Genomic DNA, 22215 nt, shown 5'->3' with positions numbered 1-22215 from the left:
AATATTTTTGTAGCACCCTATAGGACCGAAGGCACTCGGCGTTGCCCGTTAGCCCGTCGGGACATTTTTTTATTACTTTTCATGCGGACGATATTCCATAAAGAAGGGTTTTAAGTTTCTGGCCGCCATTTTAAAAGATGGCATCAAATTGAACCCGAAAGACCATTCAGCCCATCTATAGGTTGTTGAATCCGGCGATCCAAAACAAGCCTGGTCATTTATACTTAAATAATAATTGAATTAATGGTTTTCCCCACTGGGGTTTTCCCAGGACCTTTTTTCCCATAAGCAGAAGTTATGGGTTTTTATGGTCCGAATTTAGCTTAGTTAAGCTTTACTTATAGTGAATACTTATGTTTGATATGTTTTATATGTAAAGACTTTAAAGAATAACATTGTACTCTAAACCAAAATAAGAACTGTCGTAGAGCACGGCTTGTAATTGCTAAGAAATACTGTACTATTGTAAAGGCTATAGTAATGCATTTGAAAGGTTCGACGGATGGTTTTTGTTACTAGTGTGTGTTAAAAGGCCCTCTGGCTCTGTAAAGTCATAAAACTTAGGAGTGACGAATTTTGGGGAGCGCTCGCTTGGTAACAACAATAAGGGTAAAAACTTGAACTTTGGGTTAAAACTAGCAGAAGCAAAGCATGAGTAGAACGTATTGGACTCTTGATGGAGAAAGAGCGCTTGTTACCATCGGGCAATATAGATCGCAAACCGACTCTGCCGAGAGAGGTTGTAAAAGAAAGACTTAGAAACTTTAGATAAACGGACGTGTTTTAAGGAAATTATTGTAAAGATATGTTGATTTAAGTATGATTTGATAAGACAATACAGTAATTAAAGAAAATATTGATGATTGCATTTGGAGCTTCTTCGTTATTGAAATAAAGACATACACATAAGTTAGGGATTTAGATCGGTGTTTCAGTCCGCCGATGTGATATCAGGAATTATCACAAACTCTTATGTTGGGATGGAAGTCGCAACATAAAATGGTGCCGAAACCCGGGACTAATTACGTACCCGGGACTCATTACGTGCTCGGGAAAAATTACGTTAATTGGACAAATTTGTGAAAATTGGACTTGGTTCGAGAACTTTGAAAATTGTGGTCCCAAGTCAACTCCACGTTGGATGCTTTTTTTGCCGATACCAGACCGAAAGGGAACGTGAACGTGCCGCAAGAAGTCCAGCGGCGGGGAGCGATATGGAGCGGGATGAAGGAGTCCCAGCCCAAAGACATCAGAGTCTACAGAAGCTAAAGGAGTGGTCCTTCTCAAGGTTGGATGCAACTATATGCAGTCGAAGCAACGAACAACCGTTAACTTCAGGTTGATAAAATTGATTCGCACTTCGCAATGAAGTTGGGTTCGTAGAAAAATACTTATTAAGAGAAAACAAAGGTTTGACACTAAGTTGTCGTAAGATAAAAAGGTGCTCTGGGTTTTTGAGCTAAGATAAAAAAAGTGCTCTGGTTGAGCTTGGTTAAAAAAGTGCTCTGGTTGAGCTTGGTTAAAAAAGTGCTCTGGTTGAGCTTGGTTAAAAAAGTGCTCTGGTTGAGCTTGGTTAAAAAAGTGCTGTGGTTGAGCTTGGTTAAAAAAAGTGCTCTGGTTGAGCTTGGTTAAAGTAGTGCTCTGGTTGAGCTTGGTATAAGGGTTTATTACCGATAGGTCGGTCTTGGCTTGTTGTGAAAGAGAGAGTGTATGATGGCGTGGCCACGGTAAAAAATTAGATGCCCCAGAATGGGCGAATTTAGTATCGTTCCAGAAAGAGCGACAAAAAGTAAATACCCTAGCCGGGTATCCCCTCCCACGTCCCAGAACGGGCGTTAAACAAAGTCCATGAAAGGCCATAGACAAAGTCCATGAAAGGACATAGACAAAGTCCATGAAAGGACATAAAAAAAGCTCTTAATTGAGCACGAACCTTTTCCTAAATGGATAAAAGGGTTAGCCAAGATAAAAGAGTTGCACATGGGCATTCTTAAGACCTGATCGGGGCGTACCTAAGAAAAAGGCGACGCTTATTAGTTGGCGATTTCGATAGACTTAGTAGTGCATTCACGACACGAGCGGCGCTGTAAGATTTATTTCGAACGGCGTCGACGAGTGATTAACAGGTGTACAGACCGAAGTTTGGATATTCCCTTGTGGTGGTCCCTTCGCGAGTCCCTGGCTGACTTTGTCCAATCGTTATTGCCGTTAAGTAGGTTGTTTGGTAAAAGGTAAATTACTATTTGTAAAAGGTAATGTTGGTATTTGTAAAAAGTGTAAAAGATATATTTGTGTTGGTTAAAAAGTAACACTTATAAGGTGATTCCATAACATGAGTATTTGGTGAAAAATGGTTAAGTAAATTTGGTACAATAACATTGATACTGGTAAAAGTCGTTGCACTTTAAGTGCTACTAAAATGGTGGTTTAAAGGGAATATTATAAGTTAGTGTCCCTGGTGTGAAGGGATGAACGACGTGGATGGTGGCATTCCTACTTTCTCTTTGGTGCCTCTTTTTTCATGGCGCTTCCTTTTCCCACTTCCTTGACCACCTGACATGGCTCGTTGTAGTAGTTTATTGGGAAATATGCATAAAGGTTCATATAAAGTTGTATCTCCCTGAGAAAGGAGAAGAGTTGTATCTCCCTGAGAAAGGAGAAGAGTTGTATCTCCCTGAGAAAGGAGAAGAGTTGTATCTCCCTGAGAAAGGAGAAGAGTTGTATCTCCCTGAGAAAGGAGAAGAGTTGTATCTCCCTGAGAAAGGAGAAGAGTTGTATCTCCCTGAGAAAGGAGAAGAGTTGTATCTCCCTGAGAAAGGAGAAGAGTTGTATCTCCCTGAGAAAGGAGAAGAGTTGTATCTCCCTGAGAAAGGAGAAGAGTTGTATCTCCCTGAGAAAGGAGAAGAGTTGTATCTCCCTGAGAAAGGAGAAGAGTTGTATCTCCCTGACGAAGGAGAAAATTCAATGGTTTATAAATAGAGTTCAAATTAAGGGTTATTTGATTCAAATTAAGAGTTATTTCATTGAAAAGTAACAATTTGGTTCATTAGTATAACTTGTTTCAAATAAGAAAAAGGTTGATACGTTCTGAGACAAAGGTTGATGATTAGTTGGTCTTATGAACGAAACACTGTAAAAAAGTATTAATTTTTGGAAAGATATTTAAGAGTTCTTGCAGTAATGCAGTAGTCAGCTCATAACATTCTTGAGTAAAAGAAAAAGGTGCATCGCCGCCTCAAACAAAGGGGAAGAACACTGCTCACAGAAGCAACGTTTCAATTATACCTCTGGTACTACAAGTGCTACCACCTAAAAACTGCTAAAAGACTAAAATTTGCATGATGTATAAACTGTAGTTTGAAAATATGTTAATTATGTTGAAAACTGTATAAATAGTTTTAAGTTTGGATATTTTGTAAGAAAAATAACTTTAACTGCTTTAAAAATAATCTTTGACCAAAGGGATCGGTTCCCATGAAAAACAAAGTAATAAAACTAGTTAGCTTGGATAGGACAGTTGAAAGATTCAGCTGGGTATAATGACTTGCACGTGCACTGTTAAAAGTTAAAAGTAAAGCAAAATAAAAGAAAAAATAAGAGGGCAATCTTATATTGTCAAAAGACTAAAATAACACAATAAGTTTCTCTTTACACATCCATGTTAAAATATTTATGGTTGAACTTTGTAACTTAAGGGTGGCGATCGGAGCGTGGGATACTTAGTTCTCCTAACTAAAAACTCCTACTAAAAATTTGAGGAAGTTTGTCCCCACGCTACCGAGAGGCTTTGCCCCAGCATAGGGTGAAGGTTGGTTTCTTCTCATTGTAAAAGAAGGGGAACCAATCTTTGAACAGATGTAGAATAACCTATAAAAGCTGTTTCGCTAAACAAAATGAGTCGAGTTACTTCAAATTCAGTAACAGAAATCAATTAAAATTAAATGATAAACTTAAATGAAGAAATGTAAATTTAAATGTAGTCTCTTCAAGAAATTTAAAATAAGTTAAGAAATAAGTAAATTAAAATAGTAAAGTTGAGTTATTTAAATAGAAAAACATGAGAAATTCAAATGAAGGCATGTTGAGTCAATTCAAACTAAGTTGTTGGATCGCTTAATTGTAGGAAATACAGAGATGTATTTCGGCGGGGAGTGTTGAATCCGGCGATCCAAAACAAGCCTGGTCATTTATACTTAAATAATAATTGAATTAATGGTTTTCCCCACTGGGGTTTTCCCAGGACCTTTTTTCCCATAAGCAGAAGTTATGGGTTTTTATGGTCCGAATTTAGCTTAGTTAAGGTTTACTTATAGTGAATACTTATGTTTGATATGTTTTATATGTAAAGACTTTAAAGAATAACATTGTACTCTAAACCAAAATAAGAACTGTCGTAGAGCACGGCTTGTAATTGCTAAGAAATACTGTACTATTGTAAAGGCTATAGTAATGCATTTGAAAGGTTCGACGGATGGTTTTTGTTACTAGTGTGTGTTAAAAGGCCCTCTGGCTCTGTAAAGTCATAAAACTTAGGAGTGACGAATTTTGGGGAGCGCTCGCTTGGTAACAACAATAAGGGTAAAAACTTGAACTTTGTGTTAAAACTAGCAGAAGCAAAGCATGAGTAGAACGTATTGGACTCTTGATGGAGAAAGAGCGCTTGTTACCATCGGGCAATATAGATCGCAAACCGACTCTGCCGAGAGAGGTTGTAAAAGAAAGACTTAGAAACTTTAGATAAACGGACGTGTTTTAAGGAAATTATTGTAAAGATATGTTGATTTAAGTATGATTTGATAAGACAATACAGTAATTAAAGAAAATATTGATGATTGCATTTGGAGCTTCTTCGTTATTGAAATAAAGACATACACATAAGTTAGGGATTTAGATCGGTGTTTCAGTCCGCCGATGTGATATCAGGAATTATCACAAACTCTTATGTTGGGATGGAAGTCGCAACATAGGTTAAAGGAAACCAGTGTACTAAATATTTGTGAAATCCGTTGAAAAGCGAGGACTTTGTTGCATAGAGAAGATTTTTTACATTTCTGGGCGCCATTTAGTAAGATGGCGGCGGATTGGAAAAATCTTTCCTAGTACGCGCCTATACTACTTACGAGTAACGTTCCTGCAAATTTTCAGCCTTTTAGGGCAAGCGGTTTGGGCTGGGCCTTGACTATCAGTCAGGACTTAGATTTTAGACAGAAGATATTTAGCTGTCGGGGCCAAAGTTTTCAAGTTAAGATTTGAGTGTTTTAGGGATGACCCCTTAATTAAATTAGAAATCATTGCCTTTCAATTTCTTAATTAAATTTAAATGGTCATCCGTAAAATACTCCAAACATAACGTGAAAACGGTGTCTCTCAGGGCAAAATGGAGATAGAAGTTACATTTTCGACTCAAAATCGTTCACCCAAAGAACATCCCCCTTAATTTATGCATGCAGACTTTAATCAGGAACACCCTGAATTTATGATAACTCCGTAACTAGTTTATCCAATGCTGAATAAACATAGGTAGGTAGATGCGTGCGTACTGCAAAATTAGGAATTTAATTTGCAAAACTCGGATAAATACGAGTAAAGAGAGAATTGTCGTATAAACCGGCTGTTATTCCAAAATTCTAATTCGTGAAAAGGAGACTATATAGTGTCATATTTACAACCATTGTTTGTTTAGTTAATTGATAATTTCTTTCTGATAAAACGAGCCATTTTCAACGCCGGAATTTATAAATTTTATAAAACAAGCGTCGACCCTTTATCACCTTGGAATGTCACCGGAGCGAGAGAGAGAGAGAAGACGAGTCAATTTCGGTGATAACTTTACCGAAAGATCTGGAATTTAAAGGATGGAGAAGTTGGAAGATGCTGCGTGCGCTTTACACGCGCGAATCTCGTAAAGACATCAAAGCTTTTACGTCTCTCCCCCTTTTAAAATGTATACTATAGTATAGGTATTCGATAAAATGTAGGGTAATACAACAACCCTATAAACAAGAAGATACAACCTTTCGGTTTCGAAATCGTTACGGGTACAAATGTCGAACAAGATGGGAACAAATACGGGTACGCGTACGTATAACAACATAGAGGATATACAGTAGAGGAGTAGACACTTTAGCCTTTACCAATGCCAAATTTTACTATTCATTTATGCTTCCCATAATTATAGGCCATTTCGGAAAATATATACAGAGAAACCAGGACACAGAGGTGAGGCTACCATTAGGGTACTCTCTCTCGCCAAGAAACAACGCCATAATTCAGTACACGCGGGAGGCTAGCCAACTCGCACTGCCTCTAGCGGTACTTCTTAATGGCGTGCGAGAGAGAGTACCCCAATGGCAGCCTCACCTCTGTGTCTTGGTTTCTCTGTATGTAACTTCCGAAATTGTCTACTGGTTGAAGAATGTCGTCATCTTTACTCTATATCCTCTAGCGGAGAGTGCTATTTAGACAAAGGTAACCACGTGTCTCGGAAGTAGCTGCAAAAATTTAACGAGAACTGCATACAACAACTGTCTACTCCTCTACTGTATATCCTTTATGATAACATCGGATTCAAAGATTGAGAGCAAAGAGCTTGGCCCCTTGATCCTGTCGAACTTCTTGTGTATAAAGCCAGCCTAATGAGCAATAGGAAAGGGAGTCCGCGATTCAGATTCAACGTCGCCTCGCCTAAAGTCGAGCTCGAGAGAATCAAATTTAATCCGGGGACGTAAGATGAATTGAGAGAAAGGGTGGCAAATGAGAGATTTCTAATGAGATTTATCCGTCTTCCCGCCTTCTACTACATTAATCAAGGTATGGCGGATCAACCCTTTCGCTCTAAAATTAAGTCACAACGCGGACTGAACTGATACGAAGGTAAGATGTATTTGAAGGGAGGGGGAGGGGGCGTAAGAAAGGCGTTGAGACTTATTAGTTCAACTCTTGGATTGCATCCGGATCTTAAACGACGTCCAAAAATGGAAAATGTTGGAAAATTACGAAGAGATCTCGAAGGGAAAGCCGATATGAGCGAATTTATCGCTTAATCCCGAAACGTGATTTATATCCGCTTACAAATATAAACTTCCGACACGTTAAAAGCGAGGGGTACATCACTAATAACCGAAACAAACACGCGGTAATTATAGTCTAGGACCCTACAAAACAAAAACTGTTAATCCGGCGATATAGGAACCAAAAATAAAAATCTATATTACCAGAAGGGGATTATAGAAGAAGGATAACACTCTGTATCCTCTTAATACTTTAGTTATGTAATTCATGATTCTTCCCAGGATCATGCGCCATTTTGTTTGCTCTCCCGCTCATCAAACTTCAGATGGGCATCGCACCGTGCTAGGGTGAATTCTATAACTGTTTTGTATTTACTAAATCCTCAGCAATCAACCCACAAACCTTGATTGTCTTGACGTGGGACAATAATCCACACGCGCGTGCGCCATGCCAAATAGTTAAGCGCTAACAGAGTAATGACGATCGAGGGAACTAGTTATCGCGTATGTGATTCGGTTTGGTAATGAGAATGTTGGGAAGAATCATGTTACAATTACCCCGCTTTGTGGTACACTTCTCTCGAAAAGAAGTAGTATATACTTCTGATATTTGTATATTTATTTGGGTACATGAGAGTGAAATAATTGATGAAATCTTACGAAACCTAATGGAAATTTCACAGTTCTTTTAATCAGGCGAGATGAGAAATAAAACCAATATGCAGCACCCAATTTTCGTATAGAAGTGAGTTGTCCCTTAGTTGAAAGTCGAGAGAAGAGGAAAGACTACTTCGCGGATGGATTTTCGAGGATAAAAGCGGATTATGTCGCATTCAAGAAGACTGGTCATATATATAGGCGTTGGAAAACCTGTAACTCCCACTGGTGTTGATTATGATAGCATCCTCTTTGGGAAAGGGTGGGACCATATCGCTCGAAATAACTAGCCCTCGGAAATCCCAATAGGTTTCTTGATTCGAGATCAATTCTCTCATCAGAGCTATAGTATAATCCTTAATTCAATAACAAACGTGATTAAGTCGCGATTTGACGCGTGCATTTTGCCACGGAGCTGTATTGTAGAAGGAGTAGAGACTCGTAGCTTCCCCTCTACTAAAAAAAGCTAGACCTTATTTGTCCATAAAAAGGGGGTATGAATTTTGACCCTCCCTCCAAACCTAGGCGAGCCAATGTAAACAATAAAGATGGCCGCGAGCTACGAACATTCAGGAGGGTTAAGCCTCGGTCTTTTGCGTATCGAGTCCGAGTGACGGGAGTTTCTCAACGGTTTGCAAATCTTATTTAAATTTTTATTTTTACTATTATTTCTATTTATATTAATTATAATATGGAAAATATTCAAAGAATTAAGCCGGGAAAGAAGAAAACGGACGCCTTCTTTAAAACACGTGACGTCAGAGATTGTTTACATTGGCTCGGTATGCGCGAAAATTGTGCGTGGAGCACTAGTACGCTTATGTCTAGGCCCTAGAGGCCTAGTCTCTACTCCTTCTACAATACACATCCGTGATTTTGCTAACTGCACCAAACGTATTTCAAAATATACAGGGTTTGATGAAAACCTAAGCCTAACGTACGCGTATCACCATAATCATAAGTTCATAACATATGTTTCATAAGTTTGTCACTAGCTTACTGAGAGATTGTCATGAAGTGACGTAGGTGAAACGTCATAGATTCTATTAAAGTGAGGCTTAGTACAGACTAAATAGGATGATGGACTGCAAAACCGAGTGTGGTCAATTCTCGCTTGTCGTTCTCGAACTAGCTCGAGCTGTAAGTCTCTAGCACTACAAAGCATAGGTAGTGTCATAACTATGGAACATATCTTATAAACTTATGTCATAATATAATGATTAAATCCAGGAAAAAATAAATTAACTTCCGACATCACTGGATTTAAAATCAAGCGTGTTTAAAAAAAAGATGGGGATGAAGCGAGGGGGGGGGTCCGGTAGGGGAATAAAATACATTTTTGACGGACTAGTGGGGAGTCTTAATTACGGTTAATTAGGCCAGGATAATTACAGGCGGGCGAAGACGATGTGGTGTCGCTATTAAAAGAGGCCCTAAAGGAGGGAGTTCGAGTTGAGCTAAAGAATTAAGAGAAGGGGACACCGTATAAAATCGAATATAATCAATGAATGACGAGGAAAATTTCTAGAATAATTTCTTATATCTATGAAACAAAGGAAAGGGGGGTTTTACTAAATTTACATTTTCCTGGCGAGGAAAAGAATTATTGGGCGGTCCTAACGAAGAAATTGCACGAGAGAAACTCTTTCGTTAGTCTTATCCATTAAGGAACCTTATTCCAAATTAAAGCGCCAAAAAAAATTGGTCTCCCCCCTGTCCCGGTATATAAGACCGTTTCCTCTCATTTCTCTTGGTTCTTAATAGAACAGTGTCCTAATTAGAATATCGGAAGGCTTTATACGCGTACAAACCCACGCTTAATGGGCGCCAATAATCTACACGGTATACTGAACAAATCTAAGCTATCTACTAACCGCTACAACCTATATGGCTTTTACGCGGATTAAACTCAAGATGCCCAATTACAAAACCGAGTAGAAATCCAAATTTGGATCGAGCAACGCCGCTCTGAAACCCTTTTACGAGTAATTTTGGGCGTATTTTTGAAATAAAGCCGTAATATACGAAACCACCCAAAGATCGACTTCATCTATCAAAGAGTAAAAGTTTTTCCACAAGTTTCGCGCCTTTAACAAGAAATGGCGGGAATTAAGAAAAGGCACGTGAATTTCCACTCCGTCTTCGAGCCTATTTATATCAAACACGCGCACGAATCCGATAACAGAATGAAGTTAAGAGATAAAAGGAATATAAGGGAAAAATCCTCTCTATCAACGTCACGTGGACGAACAAAAAAAAATCAATTACGGGTTAACTTTCATCGCGAACCTTAAACTTGTATTATTCTTGAAAAGCAGAAATAAATCAAAGATCGATCATCCTAGCGCCCTCTATAGAGAAAATCCCGAAGCTAAGATCCCTGGAAAAATGGCTTTGGAATAGAAATAAAATTCACTTGAATTCTTTCATAAACAGGCTCTCAACTCCCAGGGTTTAAGACAAACTGAAGAAAAGAAAAACCCCAATTTAATGTTCTAGCGTGTTAGGACGTATGGAGTTAACGATGCCTTTACGAAAGGTTCCAAAAATTAGACCTATAATGTCAACCTAATTACCTTTTCAGGAATCGAAGACAAATTTAGAATGACCTCAAAAATCATAATCTTCAGTCTCACATGGGCATACCTCACACCTTGCTCAGACCACTAACCATGGACAGGCAACTTAATAGACCATGTAACTAAGAGAGAAAGACACTGGGGAAAAACTTTGCTTTCCATGTAGCCTTTTGGCACCTGCGCTCTAGTCATTTTGTATCATGAGAATGCTCAGAGACGGCAATGTATCAACCCCCTTGTATGTCCCGACACTGAGGGTTGCCTATCCCCTTCTTTTACATCGAAAAGGTCAGTAGGAAGGTAAGTTTGCTTAGAGCAATGCCTGACACTAGCGCTGCAGCGACGGACGTCGCGAGTTTAACACCAAGTCACCAAAGTAGTCGGTAAACGCGTGGTGGCGCGTGCCACGCATTGCCGTTTCTTAACGCAGGTCAGTGCGCGGGTTTAACCAGAGAGAATTTGGTTTAACAACACGGCTTGGCCAGTCCATAGTTAGGTGGTCTGAGCTGAGGGCATACCGTTGTTTTTGAAAGGACAAAGCGTCTAAGCCAAAGTCCTTGCGAAAACAAAGGGAACTTAGATTTATCGGAAACAAAAGTCAAACGTCGATATCGAAAGAGAAAAATTTAATGGATGGGAAATCAGCGTGTTTACTCCGAAAACCCTAAAATAATTTCTCGCTTCAAGGAACCCCTAATACTCTGGGAAGGGCGCCTAATCAGAGAGCGGATTTCTTGGCGTTATGGTAAGGTGAATCCAAGCCGATTAATCACGGACGACGAGTTCGCTTTTGGGCTCACCCTTACCGTTCACTTTCCCGCGTGGTCACAACGTCGCGATGACTAATCATAAAAGAGGGTTGGGTTCGTGGCCAGATACAATTTCCCCCAACATACCTTACTATTATTATAATTTATCTCAATAAGAAAGTTCTACAAAGACACCCTTAACCCTCTTCTTAAGAATAACCTAACGTTTATTGAATTAACAACGTGAGACGAGCGGGCGTCAGGGCTCTTTTCATTCCGGTCGGTAGAGTAAAAATAATATAATATAGAGTATTACACCCCCACTCTTTATTTTTTCTATCAAATATTAGTCTAGACTATAGGGACCTAAGGGGGCCCCCTGGGTATATACAGAGTATACAGGGTGCTAACCTAAACTGTCACACCCAGTATAGATTGGAACGATCAATGATGGTAAGGTTAAAGAAGACCCCCCTCTATACCTCGTTGAGGTGTAAAATAGAACGCGCGCAAAACCCGTAGAGATAACTCGGTGAAAACACAGTCACCACGGACGGTTGGTTGGGTGTCTGTCGCGTGAGGAAATTGGAGAAAATGTTCCAAATCCACCCCACGTGGGGTAAAAATGAAGGCAACTTTCCCCTAAATGAGGTTGGTTTTCTCCCGTTTATTCCAAAAAGAGCGCGGAATATCACGTGTCTTCGTTCATTTTTCCCGCCAAAGATAAATTTTATTCTCCAATGACTACCCATTGCCATAATAAAAGTAAAACACTATACCATACCGCGGAATTCGAAACCAAATTATATAAGAGGAGAATTTATATGGAGGGTAGAAAGGGAAAAGCCCTGGACTTTTCCCGTAAAAAATATATAGAGGGTACGACCGACTAAACTCATTATTTAAATTTGTACCCGTGACTAATGTGGTGGCCTGAAAATATTTTAGAAATTCAAATGATGCGTATATGCAATTCAGTACGAACGCTTTTTAGCTATTATTATAACCCCCAAAGTACGACACATTTCCGACAGCATAAGTTACTCCCAATTCTCTGAATTAATTCTCCCCTAACTCTTACAGTACGACAAATACAAAGGACCCCCCCCCCCCCGAAGAAAGAGCTAAGTAATCCTGGTAACACCATGGAAATACATCCATTCCTACTTATTATTGCAGGTATAAATCTTTACCATCAGGTCCAGGGTAATTTGAATAATTTTGCGAGGTATACTCTGACCGCGTAGGAAGGGAGGGGTGCATATGGTAAACGATTTTAAGCTCCTGACGATTGAGCTAGAAATTTACGCGGGAAACACGCGTAAAACCAGGAAAAACAATAAACCTAACCCCCCCCCCCCCATCCCGCTATAATTTATTCAAAATTTTAAGGCTTACCCATTATCGAAGGGCCGTGGCTTGCTTGTACTTGTACTAAAGCACGTGGGTTGTTACAAGAATTGATATCGAAGATTTGGAAGAAATGAGAGTCCATCTTTTCTAAGAAAAAAATCCCAGTACGGCCAACTGTATCGGTGGTATCATCCCAGGCCTTCTTTATTTTCTCGTGAAGTCCCGGCCAACTCAATCCAATGATCTGTGTATGATTAAGAGAGTATCTTTCACACGCTCGAGTAGGCGGACGACTAGACCCGAGGTATTAAGTAAGATAAGCGAGATCCAACCAAAGCCTTAGTTTTTTTCCTCAGAAAAATATTGCAGAATAAAGGAAGAAGATTGTCTACCTATATCATCAGTTAGGAAAGGAAAATAGGCGAAAAATAGACCTAAACGGGCAGTGATGTGTTAAATATATTGGAAGAAGCTCTAGGCCTAGTTTAAACTAAACTCAAAAAGGTTCCATTATGAAAGATATATCGGTAGTTTTCACTACACTTTTAAAATTAGGCCTAACACGTATTTTTTTTATATATTTGATTCAACTTATTTCTGATTTAAAAGCTATCTACATTACATAAGAGGCTTCCGACTTGGTGACATTTATTTGTAGATCACCCTGATGAAACACTAGCACCCTAATGGACTGCAAGTTATAAAACTTTACTTACCAAATATAGCGCAATATTGGATCTCAAATTCGTTTCAAAAAATAGATAGCTTAACAATACTTAAGTCACTACTCCATTCCTGAATATTTTTATACTTAATTTCGACCACAAAAACAAATATTGACGAATTCCCATCTTTGGGGACAACAGTTACTTTTTTTACCCCAACTTTTATAAATGGCGTCCGCATGTGACGTCACAAACTCAGTCTAAGATGAATACGATTAAGGCGCCATCTCGTTTAAGATTCATAAACTAATTATTTCGGGGGGGGGAGAGGTCTTTTATTTTAATAAAATAGCAAATATATTAAAGTTTTTATTTAATCTAATTCAAATTAAATAAAATACATGTGCATAAAAGTAAATTTGAAACATTATGGTTTTAAATTTCTTAAAACGTTTAAAGCGCCATCTCGTTTAAGGTTTATAAAACTTTTTATTGATTTAATAAAATAGGAAATATATTGAAATTTTTATTTAGTCCGATACTAATCAAATAATATACATAATTTAAATTAAATACATGTACACAAAATAAGTATAAAAAATTCTGGTTTTAAATTTTTTACGCAATTCCTGTTGGAATAATGAAAGAAATGTCATCAGCAATTTCACCCCATTCTGCTCTGTTCAGTTGAAACACTGTAACCTAAGAAATTGCACCCCATTATATTAGGTATTTGAACTAATCAGTAGTTCATTTTGAATTGAATTAATGTTTTTTATATATTTCTTTTTGGTTTCTTACCCAGGCTATCAAAATTCCTGTCCATATTGCTGCTCCAATAGCTGATCTTATCACGTCTACAATAAAATAATAAAATCATTAAATTGGAATAAATAGTCGAGGAAGAAAGCCAATTTCTGATGTAACATTAATTTAATTTACATGTTTTAATCATGGGTTGTTCTTCAAAATGTGGTTTTCTAAAAGCTTCATTAAAGAACCATATAGCATTTACAAACCATAAAAATGGTAGTAAAAAGAATCCACCTGTAATGAAGTTAAATAAACTTATAACAAAACGATAAAATGTCAAAGACAATATCATGGGTTTTCCTAAGCCCTGGTTAAGTGAAAGCAAATTAATGTTACTTTTCTAATTTTCTTACCTTTGTAATACCACCGGCACAAATTTAACTTATCCTCACTTCGCACCTTCCTCAAGTCCATATTTAATTAAAAAATTAATCGATTAATAACCAATTATTACATACAAATGTACAAAAACTTCAAAATGTTGACAAGCCAAGAGTCAAGATAACATCTGATTCTGATCTGAGCGCAAGGGCTAGCACTGGAAATAAGTAAATTTTCAAAATTGGCCCATAACGTATAACGCCTGTTTCAAGCTTATTTTCAGCACTGTCTAATCTAAGGTAACTGTAGATGATAGACAAAAGAGGGAAAAAATAGGCCTCGGCGTAGGACTATTTTGCCCTTGACTTGGCATCCCGGCGCGCATGCTCTTCAGACTCGGCTACCGGCTTTATATTGCGTTAACCCCGCCTATTACCGCGTTCTTTTCGCTGAATTTCGAAGCAACGAGGAGCAGCCATTTTGTCTCACCCGGGAATTGTAGTTGAAGTTTTATCGAAGGCGTGTAGTACCGGCTAATTAGATCTATAAGTTGAAAAATTGTAATTTACTTTGATTCAAAATCCTGAGAATACGATCATGTCGCTTCCTCAAGTGTTTTTCGATCTAACCGCCGATGGACAACCTTTGGGACGAGTTGTAATGGAACTTCGATCGGACGTTGTTCCGAAAACGGCGGAAAATTTCCGGGCCTTGTGCACCGGCGAGAAAGGCTTCGGTTACAAAGGCTCGACTTTCCACCGCGTCATCCCTAACTTCATGTGCCAAGGTGGAGATTTTACCAGGCACAATGGAACCGGTGGACGATCAATCTACGGCGAGAAATTCGAAGATGAGAATTTCCAATTGAAACACACCGGACCTGGTATCTTGTCCATGGCTAACGCCGGGCGTAATACAAATGGGTAAGTACCTCCTCCATTAGTCCCACCGTCATTGCCTCCCAAGCTAAAGTAGGCTTAGCGATGCAGCACGAGGATATCTGTGCTTAGGCTTAATAAAATTTCTTTATCAGGTCCCAGTTTTTCATTTGTACCGCCAAGACTGGATGGTTAGATGGAAAACACGTAGTTTTTGGTCAAGTAACGGATGGCCTGGATGTCATCAAGAAGGTTGAAAGCTACGGAAGCCAAAATGGAAAGACCAGCAAGAAAATTATCGTAGAAAATTCTGGTCAACTTTCATAAATATAAAAAAAGACTGATTTAAAATAATGAAGAACACGATATGTGTTTCTGTTCAGTTGGTTTTTCCTTTTTTTTATGCTTTTGGGTCCATTTGAAAGCTTAATTCCACGCCATTTAAAAGAAATATAATAAAAATCCAATCAAACTTATTGTTTTTCACCTATAACTGTATTCCATTTTGTTTTTTCTTCTAAACGTAATAAAATTAAATGAATTTTATTTTCATATATCCGCGTGATGTAATAAATAATTGGTCTTAACATAAATGGTGATAATGTTATACATCTCGTAATAATAATGTTTCAGTTTATTCTTTAAAAGCAGTGTTTAATAAAGTAACAACAACAACAAAAAAAACCAAGATATTTGTGAAATTAATTAATAAGAAATTGACATCTTTTAAATAAAGTTAATTAACTTAATGACTATTTTATGTTGTCCATTTTTTCACATAATAATTTCAGTTTCGAAGCTTCCCGTTCAAATTCCTCTAAAAACCAAGGCAAAAAACTTCCACCCAATTTGTCAAAATCTGAAAATATATTTTGAATATTAATAAAATACTAATTAAAATAATATTACCAGGGGTGTTCGGGTACCCGACCTGATCCCCAAAACATGTTCTTTAGGACGGTAGGACCCGAGTCCCAATTTTAAGCCTTTGCCAATACCGGGAGTCCCAATTTTAAGCCTTTGCCAAAACCGGGAGTCCCAATTTTAAGCCTTTGCCAATACCGGAAGTCCCAATTTTAAGCCTTTGCCAATACCGGGAGTCCCAATTTTAAGCCTTTCCCAATACCGGGAGTCCCAATTTTAAGCCTTTGCCAATACCGGCCAAGGCCCGAGTCTGACAAAATCCCCAACGACCCCAAGGGTCCATTTCATGACGTTACCGCGCATGTTTTAATACTTCTTCCTTTCATAATTAACTAATTTAATTAGTAACACTATGGGATAATGGCTGAGCTATGAAATCTAGCTTTAATTGGACTGTAAGGAAAAACAAAGACCCGAATTGGATTGGACCCGATAGCTAATTTTGGGGATTTTGCAAGACCCGACGGGTAATTGAAAATTGGACCCGATACCCGCGGCGGCGGGTAAACATTTTCTATTATCCGAAGTTTACCCGACACCCAAAAATCTGGACCCGAACAGCCCTAAATATTACCTTTATCAGTTTCTAGTAACTCGTTATCTTCCAATTTTTGCAGTAAAGAAGGAATTAATTGGTCAGTAAAAGTATGAGAAAAGGCTTCAATGGTTACTAATAAATAATCCTCATCTTGTTCCGCCTTAAAAACGATTTAAATTAGGCTTAAAATTTAACTTAAATACGCTAGTACTAACTTTAATCTGATTCATACGAATATTCAAATTATTAAGACACCCTTTACATAAGACATCCTTTTTTGTTGGAATTTCAGGATGGCTTAAAACGTTAAAAAACGCGTCATCCATCACTTCAGCGACTACTTGTTCCGATATATATTGAAGGTTATTGTTGACTTCATCACTACTCCCACTGTCACGGAGCTGTTTTCAAGGTCAAGATCAGGGTTAAAGGGGTGGGAACAAAAGGGTAGGGGGACATGTCATTATTTACAATTACAAAATCACATTGAAATAAAATAAAATAACCTCTTCCTCTATTTGTATTCCAATGTCAATGGTAGAAGCGGTGGAAAAATTCTTTGATAAATTTTCTGTTTGACATTGAACGTGTTTGTTTGCTAAATTAGAATTTCCAATTAGTGGAATTTCTTCCGGTTTTATTTCATTTTCATCAGGGTTTTCGGGTGTTTTTTCAGGTTCAAAGGTCGTAGCGGCGTTTGGGTCATAAAAGTCTCTTGAAGCGGACCATATTCTAGAACCCCTTCTCAAGGTGTTTCTACGTGATAATTTGCTCTAAAAATAAACACCCTATTTAGTTAAATATTATATAAATACATAATAGACCTAAATAAAAGTAAACATGCACCTTCGAATTTGGTCTATTATTATCTCTTCTGACTTGAAGGTGCTCATTAGCTGATTTCCTTTCATTTCTAGCATAAATTAACGATTAAGTGAGTGTAATTGTAAAGCGTTTTAGACTGTGCCAACGGTGCCAATAAAAGAATTCAAAGTACATTGAAATACTTATAGATATGGGTTTATGTATGGTCCTAGGAGGGCAAGAAAACATATAATTTCCCTCCACAGAACGTGTTGATTTTTGGACACTTATTAATTGCATTTTTCTTATAAAAATGATTATATTATCGGTAATATGAACGGTTATTTTCCATGTACAATATAATCAAATTCATTGATCCTCAATTGAACTTTGGGCGCGTCCCCCCAATGTGCGTCACAGCCAGACATTTAGGGGAGGAGCTAAAAGAGAAAGAGGGCGGGGGGGGGGGTTGTCAGAAAATAGAAAATAGTCTAGAGGGAATGGAAACCTTAATATATTTAATTTTTCGGTCTACGGTTGCCGCTGATCGCTGTATTATGATAAATAAAACCAAGGAAACTTAAAGGGAGAATTAAATAGTCTGACAACCATTCTTTAAGCGATTTATATTAATAAAATAACCTAAAATCTATATCTATATAAATCAAAGTCCTGACTGACAGACTGACCAAAGAAGATACACGCCCCAGGAATGGAAACTGTAGCTTCCTCTAGTGTAAATTTTTGTCTGGCCCCTCCTAGTACGCTCCAAAGGCAGGCTCGGTTGACCGAGGTATTTCCGGTCTACATTGAAATAACATAGACCGGAAGTTCCTTGGTCAACCCAACCCCCAGACATAGCTTCCATTCCTGGAGCGTATATTTTCTTTGGACTGACTGATAATCAACGCCCAGCCCAAACCGCTGCCCTAGAAGGCTGAAAATTTGCAGGAACGTTACTCATAAGTACTAGGCGCGTTCTAAGAAAGATTTTTCCACTACGTCGCCATCTTAAAAAATGGCGCCCAGAAATGTAAAAAATCTTCTCTATGCAACATAGTCCGCGCGTTTCAACCGATTTCAAAAATATTTAGTACACTGGTTTCCTTTAACCTATAGATGGGCTGAAAGATCTTTTGGGTTCGATTTGTTGCCATCTTTTTAAATGGCGGCCAAAAACTTAAAAACCCTTCTTTATGGAATAATGTCCGCGTGAAAAGTAATAAAAAATGTCCCGACGGGCTGACGGGCAACGCCGAGTGCCTTCGCTCCTAGGGTGCTGCAAAAATATTTGTCATCAGTAAAATCTACCCTGTCTTTATATGCTTTTGATGGAAGTTCTTATTACACGCGAGCGATGCCGCGGGTAACAGCTAGTCATTGATAAAACTTACTTTGAAACCTTTCCATTAATTTTATATCATTTTTCAAAGTTCCAAAAGGCGACTTGCTAAGCCTAACTCTAATTTTTGTCAAACATAAACTGGTTTTTAATGAAAAGGGCTAAAATTTTTAACTACTTTTTTATTTAAAGGCGCTTGGCTATGCAGAAAGCAAATAATATAGGACTATATAACAAAAAAATGTTGAAAATAAATTCCACACATCTCAAAAAATAATATTTTCTTTTTTAATTAAATAATATAATCTTTATTAATAATATTAAATAGGTACATTTTATAAATTTGCAGCACTTATAGTTTCTAAATTCTTTCTACGTTTCATTTCTAATGAAACTAAAAACTTAGAACACCTATTTTTCCGATTAATTACATATTCTTTAAGTATTTCATCGGTAATTTCACCAGTTTCTCCATCAATGCGTTGATTTTCACTGGAACACTGTATTTTCGCTTGTAATATGTCACTCTGCTCCTGATCAGCTTTTAATTTATCAAAATACTTTAATTTGGCTTTCTGTAAATGAGAAGTAACGTTACCTAGTAAGTTAATTTAATAAATAAAACCAGAAGTATATAATACTTCTCTTCGAGAGAAGTGTACCACAAAGCGTGGTAAGTGTAACGTCACTCTTCCCAACATCGGAACATTTAGAGCAAGGTTACTAAACCGAATCACGTACGCGATAAATAGTTCCCTCATTAGCGTTTAAATATTTGGCAAGACGCATGCGCTTGTGGATTTTTGTCCCTCGTCAAGACAATCATGGTTTGTGGGTTGATTGCTGGGGATTTAGTGCCAAACAACTATAGAATTCACCTTACGGTGCGATGCCCATTTGTAGTTTGATGAGCGGGAAAGCAAACAAAAAGAGTGAGCCTGGGAAGAATGACGTTACATAACTAAAGCATTAAGAGGATACAGAGTGTCATCCTTCTTCTATTATCCCCTTCAAAATAAAACTAAGTAGTTTAAAAGTGAAAAACTAACCTGAACATAAGGAAAATTAAACTGGTAGAAAATGATTGCCGCAAATAGATGCCAAATGGAAAACTCTGGCCATAAAACTTTGAAGAAGGCCAGGACTGAAAAAGCACTTTGCCAGAGTAAGTAATCGCTAAGTCTAACTTCTCCCGATGTTCTAACTAATAAGTCTGGATCAGGAGATTTGGAAGTAAATAAACATTGGCTTAATAGGTCCTCTGAAATGTCTCTTAAATAAATATTACACAAATTAAATTAATTAACAGTGAAACATAATAATTTTAAATGATAACAATATCATACTCTGATTTTAATAAGCCTTCAGAAACTCCGACTGCCAAATCCTGGATTGCTAAGCACATTTCTTCTCTAGCAGTATAGGCTAAACAAACATTTAGAAAAGCTCTAAAAAGATAGAAATTCGTATTAAAACCGTAAACTTTTTTGAGATTTAAAGAATATAGCAGGGTTCATACAACTTTTGGAAAACAAATTTCCCTGAGATTTCCAGGTTTTTCCCGTATATGGAGTATCCTATGGACTCTGGAGCAAATGTTAACGAAGGAGGGGTGGGGGCAAATAGGACTATAACATACTCAAAGGACATCCCCGTATCTCTAATATAACCAGAGTTCTGAGCCTCCAAAGTATAGTGTAATGTTAATCCTATGCAGGGGGGTATGTTTACGAACGTTTTGCTTCATTACTCGGCCCCTGTTTGTCGTAGCCCTACGTTTTTAGTATGGTTGTATGGGGGGCAAATTGGACTATAACATGCTCAAAGGACATCCCCCGTATCTCTAATAGAACCAGAGTTATGAGCCTCCAAAGTATAGTGTAATGTTAATCCTATGGAGGGGGGAATGTTCCCGAACATTTTGCTCAATTACTCGGCCCCTGTTTGTCGTAGCCCTAAGTTTTTAGTATGGTTGGATGGGGGGCAATTAGGACTATAACATAATCAAAGGACATCCCCGTATCTCTAATATAACCAGAGTTATGAGCCTCCAAAGTTTAGGGTAATGTTAATCCTATGGAGGGGGGAATGTTCACGAACATTTTGCTCAATTACTTGGCCCCTGTTTGATGCAAATTTCCCTGAATTTTACTAAAAATTCGAAATTTCCCTGAGATTTCCCTGAGGTTTTTGTCAACTATTTATTTCCCTGATTTTTTCAGGTTTTTCCCGGTTTTCCAGGTTTGTATGAACCCTGTATAGGCCTACTTGTTGTTCTTGGAAGTTAATAGCACAGCATCGGCTACCAGTTTTTGTACGTCTTTAGGCAGAAGAGAAATATTACCGAAAACTCTTATGCAAACTCCGTATTTATCCAATTTGGTTCTGGAACAAATAGAAGGACTTCAAAGCTAACTTTTAAAATGGAATGCAACTGAAGTCCGGTTAATTTATAACAAAAGAAATGACTAACTGTTCTTCTAAAAGGTTTTGAAATTTGGATCTAGCTAGGTCCATTAAGGCATCCACTTCTTCCTTGGATCTTTTGAAATTTTCAATACTAAAAGCGTAGACCGTAACTTCGGTAATTCCTAAATCCAAACACCATTCTAAAGTCTATATATAAAACAAATTTGAATTGTTTTATAGTCATATAATTTTTAATTGAAATAATATAATAAATATAAGCCAAACCTGAGCTAGTTTCTCAAAACCATACATATGTCCTTGTATATGCCTCATATTCAATTTTTTAGCAAATCTACGATTTCCATCCATAATGAAAGCCAAATGATTTGGAATAGGGCCTAATTTTAATGTTTTAATGCATATTTTCTCAAGCCAGGTTCTCTTTTCTTCAGGAAACCAAGACATATTTTAATATTCTGAAAGTTTAATTGATATCAAATATTAATTTGCGTGACACAATCTAGAATAAAATTTCTGTGCCAGTCAAAAACTGAAAGTGAAACCCCTCCCGCTCAAAAATCGAAATCTTTTGTCACGCATTAGAATCACGTGACCTATTCAACCAATTAGGAGGGGACTGAGTCTATTTTCGAAGGAAAAGGGGGTTTCCAAATCCCATTACGCGGAAAAATGGACTTTTCGAACACCAACACGTTTGAGCCGAATTAAATTTTCACCGGCGATGGACGAAATATACCTTATGTTTGCGTTAATTTTGTGTCTTATACGCAAAATTAAACTAATTAAATCAAAGAAAATTAACACACCTTAGATTTAATTCCGATGATGCAACGATTTTCGCTGTTAAACGACGTTTTCGTCGAAAAATGGCCGAAAGATCGAGGGCTTTGAATCCTTTGATGACATCATACTAGAGGGCTTGTTCCTGTTTTTGAGTTGCCTTTGGCGGCGCAAATATGTGTCTATGAAGCATGTAGGGTGTGATGGCGGAAGATTATCATATTTTCGCTAATTTTATATTAACAGCGTTAATTTATAGTTTAATTACATTTTAATAGTGTATTGAATAAATCTAAACTTTATTAACAACCTAAAAAGTGATATTTTTGTTCGAGAGAAGAGATTTTTGAACGCACTACTTTTTGCACGGGC

The 22215-nt window shown here is 37.6% G+C and overlaps 5 protein-coding genes across 6 annotated transcripts; 2 read left to right on the top strand and 3 right to left on the bottom strand.

The window, feature by feature from the left end:
• Nucleotides 1-170: 170 nt before the first annotated feature.
• Nucleotides 171-4837, top strand: LOC149661228 (uncharacterized). Its single transcript, XM_089842681.1, has 2 exons — nucleotides 171-1428; nucleotides 1460-4837. The coding sequence occupies exon 2, from the start codon at nucleotides 2482-2484 to the stop codon at nucleotides 2977-2979; it is 498 nt and encodes a 165-aa protein (XP_089698807.1). The 5' UTR covers nucleotides 171-1428; nucleotides 1460-2481; the 3' UTR covers nucleotides 2980-4837.
• An 8689-nt stretch (nucleotides 4838-13526) lies between these two features.
• Nucleotides 13527-14441, bottom strand: pen-2 (presenilin enhancer, gamma-secretase subunit). The gene is made up of 4 exons (XM_089842680.1): nucleotides 14180-14441; nucleotides 13956-14060; nucleotides 13815-13870; nucleotides 13527-13715 (listed from the first exon to the last, which is right to left on the bottom strand). Exons 1-4 carry the CDS (start codon nucleotides 14238-14240, stop codon nucleotides 13632-13634), a joined length of 306 nt encoding a protein of 101 aa, XP_089698806.1. The 5' UTR covers nucleotides 14241-14441; the 3' UTR covers nucleotides 13527-13631.
• A 156-nt stretch (nucleotides 14442-14597) lies between these two features.
• Nucleotides 14598-15780, top strand: LOC149661226 (peptidyl-prolyl cis-trans isomerase). Its single transcript, XM_089842679.1, has 2 exons — nucleotides 14598-15070; nucleotides 15181-15780. Exons 1-2 carry the CDS (start codon nucleotides 14745-14747, stop codon nucleotides 15350-15352), a joined length of 498 nt encoding a protein of 165 aa, XP_089698805.1. The 5' UTR covers nucleotides 14598-14744; the 3' UTR covers nucleotides 15353-15780.
• On the bottom strand, nucleotides 15413-17723 carry LOC149661225 (uncharacterized). The gene is made up of 6 exons (XM_089842678.1): nucleotides 17485-17723; nucleotides 17334-17400; nucleotides 16994-17260; nucleotides 16703-16888; nucleotides 16524-16647; nucleotides 15413-15884 (listed from the first exon to the last, which is right to left on the bottom strand). Exons 1-6 carry the CDS (start codon nucleotides 17589-17591, stop codon nucleotides 15778-15780), a joined length of 858 nt encoding a protein of 285 aa, XP_089698804.1. The 5' UTR covers nucleotides 17592-17723; the 3' UTR covers nucleotides 15413-15777.
• A 1189-nt stretch (nucleotides 17724-18912) lies between these two features.
• LOC149661224 (dehydrodolichyl diphosphate synthase complex subunit DHDDS-like) lies at nucleotides 18913-22017 on the bottom strand. Of its 2 annotated transcripts, none has more exons than XM_089842674.1 (7): nucleotides 21870-22017; nucleotides 21328-21518; nucleotides 21107-21249; nucleotides 20902-21036; nucleotides 19980-20081; nucleotides 19683-19905; nucleotides 18913-19208 (listed from the first exon to the last, which is right to left on the bottom strand). In XM_089842674.1, exons 2-7 carry the CDS (start codon nucleotides 21505-21507, stop codon nucleotides 18969-18971), a joined length of 1023 nt encoding a protein of 340 aa, XP_089698800.1. In that variant the 5' UTR covers nucleotides 21508-21518; nucleotides 21870-22017; the 3' UTR covers nucleotides 18913-18968. The 2 variants fall into 2 exon arrangements, with proteins under 2 accessions (XP_089698800.1, XP_089698801.1); XM_089842675.1 differs by having other exon boundaries at nucleotides 20902-21018; nucleotides 21870-22016.
• Between the last annotated feature and the right edge of the window lie 198 nt (nucleotides 22018-22215).

Source organism: Phalangium opilio, unplaced genomic scaffold (assembly GCF_054372755.1).
Source record: "Phalangium opilio isolate 3A_F unplaced genomic scaffold, DU_Popi_V2 ptg000070l_1, whole genome shotgun sequence".
NCBI lineage: Eukaryota > Metazoa > Arthropoda > Arachnida > Opiliones > Phalangiidae > Phalangium > Phalangium opilio.
The sequence above is the reverse complement of the archived record's forward strand: the minus strand, read 5'-3'. Positions and strand labels throughout refer to the sequence as shown.

What these genes read in the sequence shown, in the direction of transcription:
- LOC149661228 (XM_089842681.1), top strand. Translation starts at nt 2,482, where the DNA reads ATGGTGGCATTCCTACTTTCTCTTTGGTGCCTCTTTTTTCATGGCGCT.
- LOC149661224 (XM_089842674.1), bottom strand. Translation starts at nt 21,507, where the DNA reads ATGTCTTGGTTTCCTGAAGAAAAGAGAACCTGGCTTGAGAAAATATGC. An exon ending in GTTTTGAGAAACTAGCTCAG is followed by an intron (nt 21,250 to 21,327) that starts GTTTGGCTTATA and finishes TTTTATATATAG; the next exon opens with ACTTTAGAATGGTGTTTGGA. An exon ending in CAAAACCTTTTAGAAGAACA is followed by an intron (nt 21,037 to 21,106) that starts GTTAGTCATTTC and finishes TTAGCTTTGAAG; the next exon opens with TCCTTCTATTTGTTCCAGAA.
- LOC149661225 (XM_089842678.1), bottom strand. Translation starts at nt 17,591, where the DNA reads ATGCAATTAATAAGTGTCCAAAAATCAACACGTTCTGTGGAGGGAAAT. An exon ending in GAATACAAATAGAGGAAGAG is followed by an intron (nt 16,889 to 16,993) that starts GTTATTTTATTT and finishes CCTTGAAAACAG; the next exon opens with CTCCGTGACAGTGGGAGTAG. An exon ending in TTCGTATGAATCAGATTAAA is followed by an intron (nt 16,648 to 16,702) that starts GTTAGTACTAGC and finishes ATCGTTTTTAAG; the next exon opens with GCGGAACAAGATGAGGATTA.
- LOC149661226 (XM_089842679.1), top strand. Translation starts at nt 14,745, where the DNA reads ATGTCGCTTCCTCAAGTGTTTTTCGATCTAACCGCCGATGGACAACCT. An exon ending in GCCGGGCGTAATACAAATGG is followed by an intron (nt 15,071 to 15,180) that starts GTAAGTACCTCC and finishes TTTCTTTATCAG; the next exon opens with GTCCCAGTTTTTCATTTGTA.
- pen-2 (XM_089842680.1), bottom strand. Translation starts at nt 14,240, where the DNA reads ATGGACTTGAGGAAGGTGCGAAGTGAGGATAAGTTAAATTTGTGCCGG. An exon ending in GTGCCGGTGGTATTACAAAG is followed by an intron (nt 14,061 to 14,179) that starts GTAAGAAAATTA and finishes ACTTCATTACAG; the next exon opens with GTGGATTCTTTTTACTACCA. An exon ending in ACAACCCATGATTAAAACAT is followed by an intron (nt 13,871 to 13,955) that starts GTAAATTAAATT and finishes ATTTTATTGTAG; the next exon opens with ACGTGATAAGATCAGCTATT.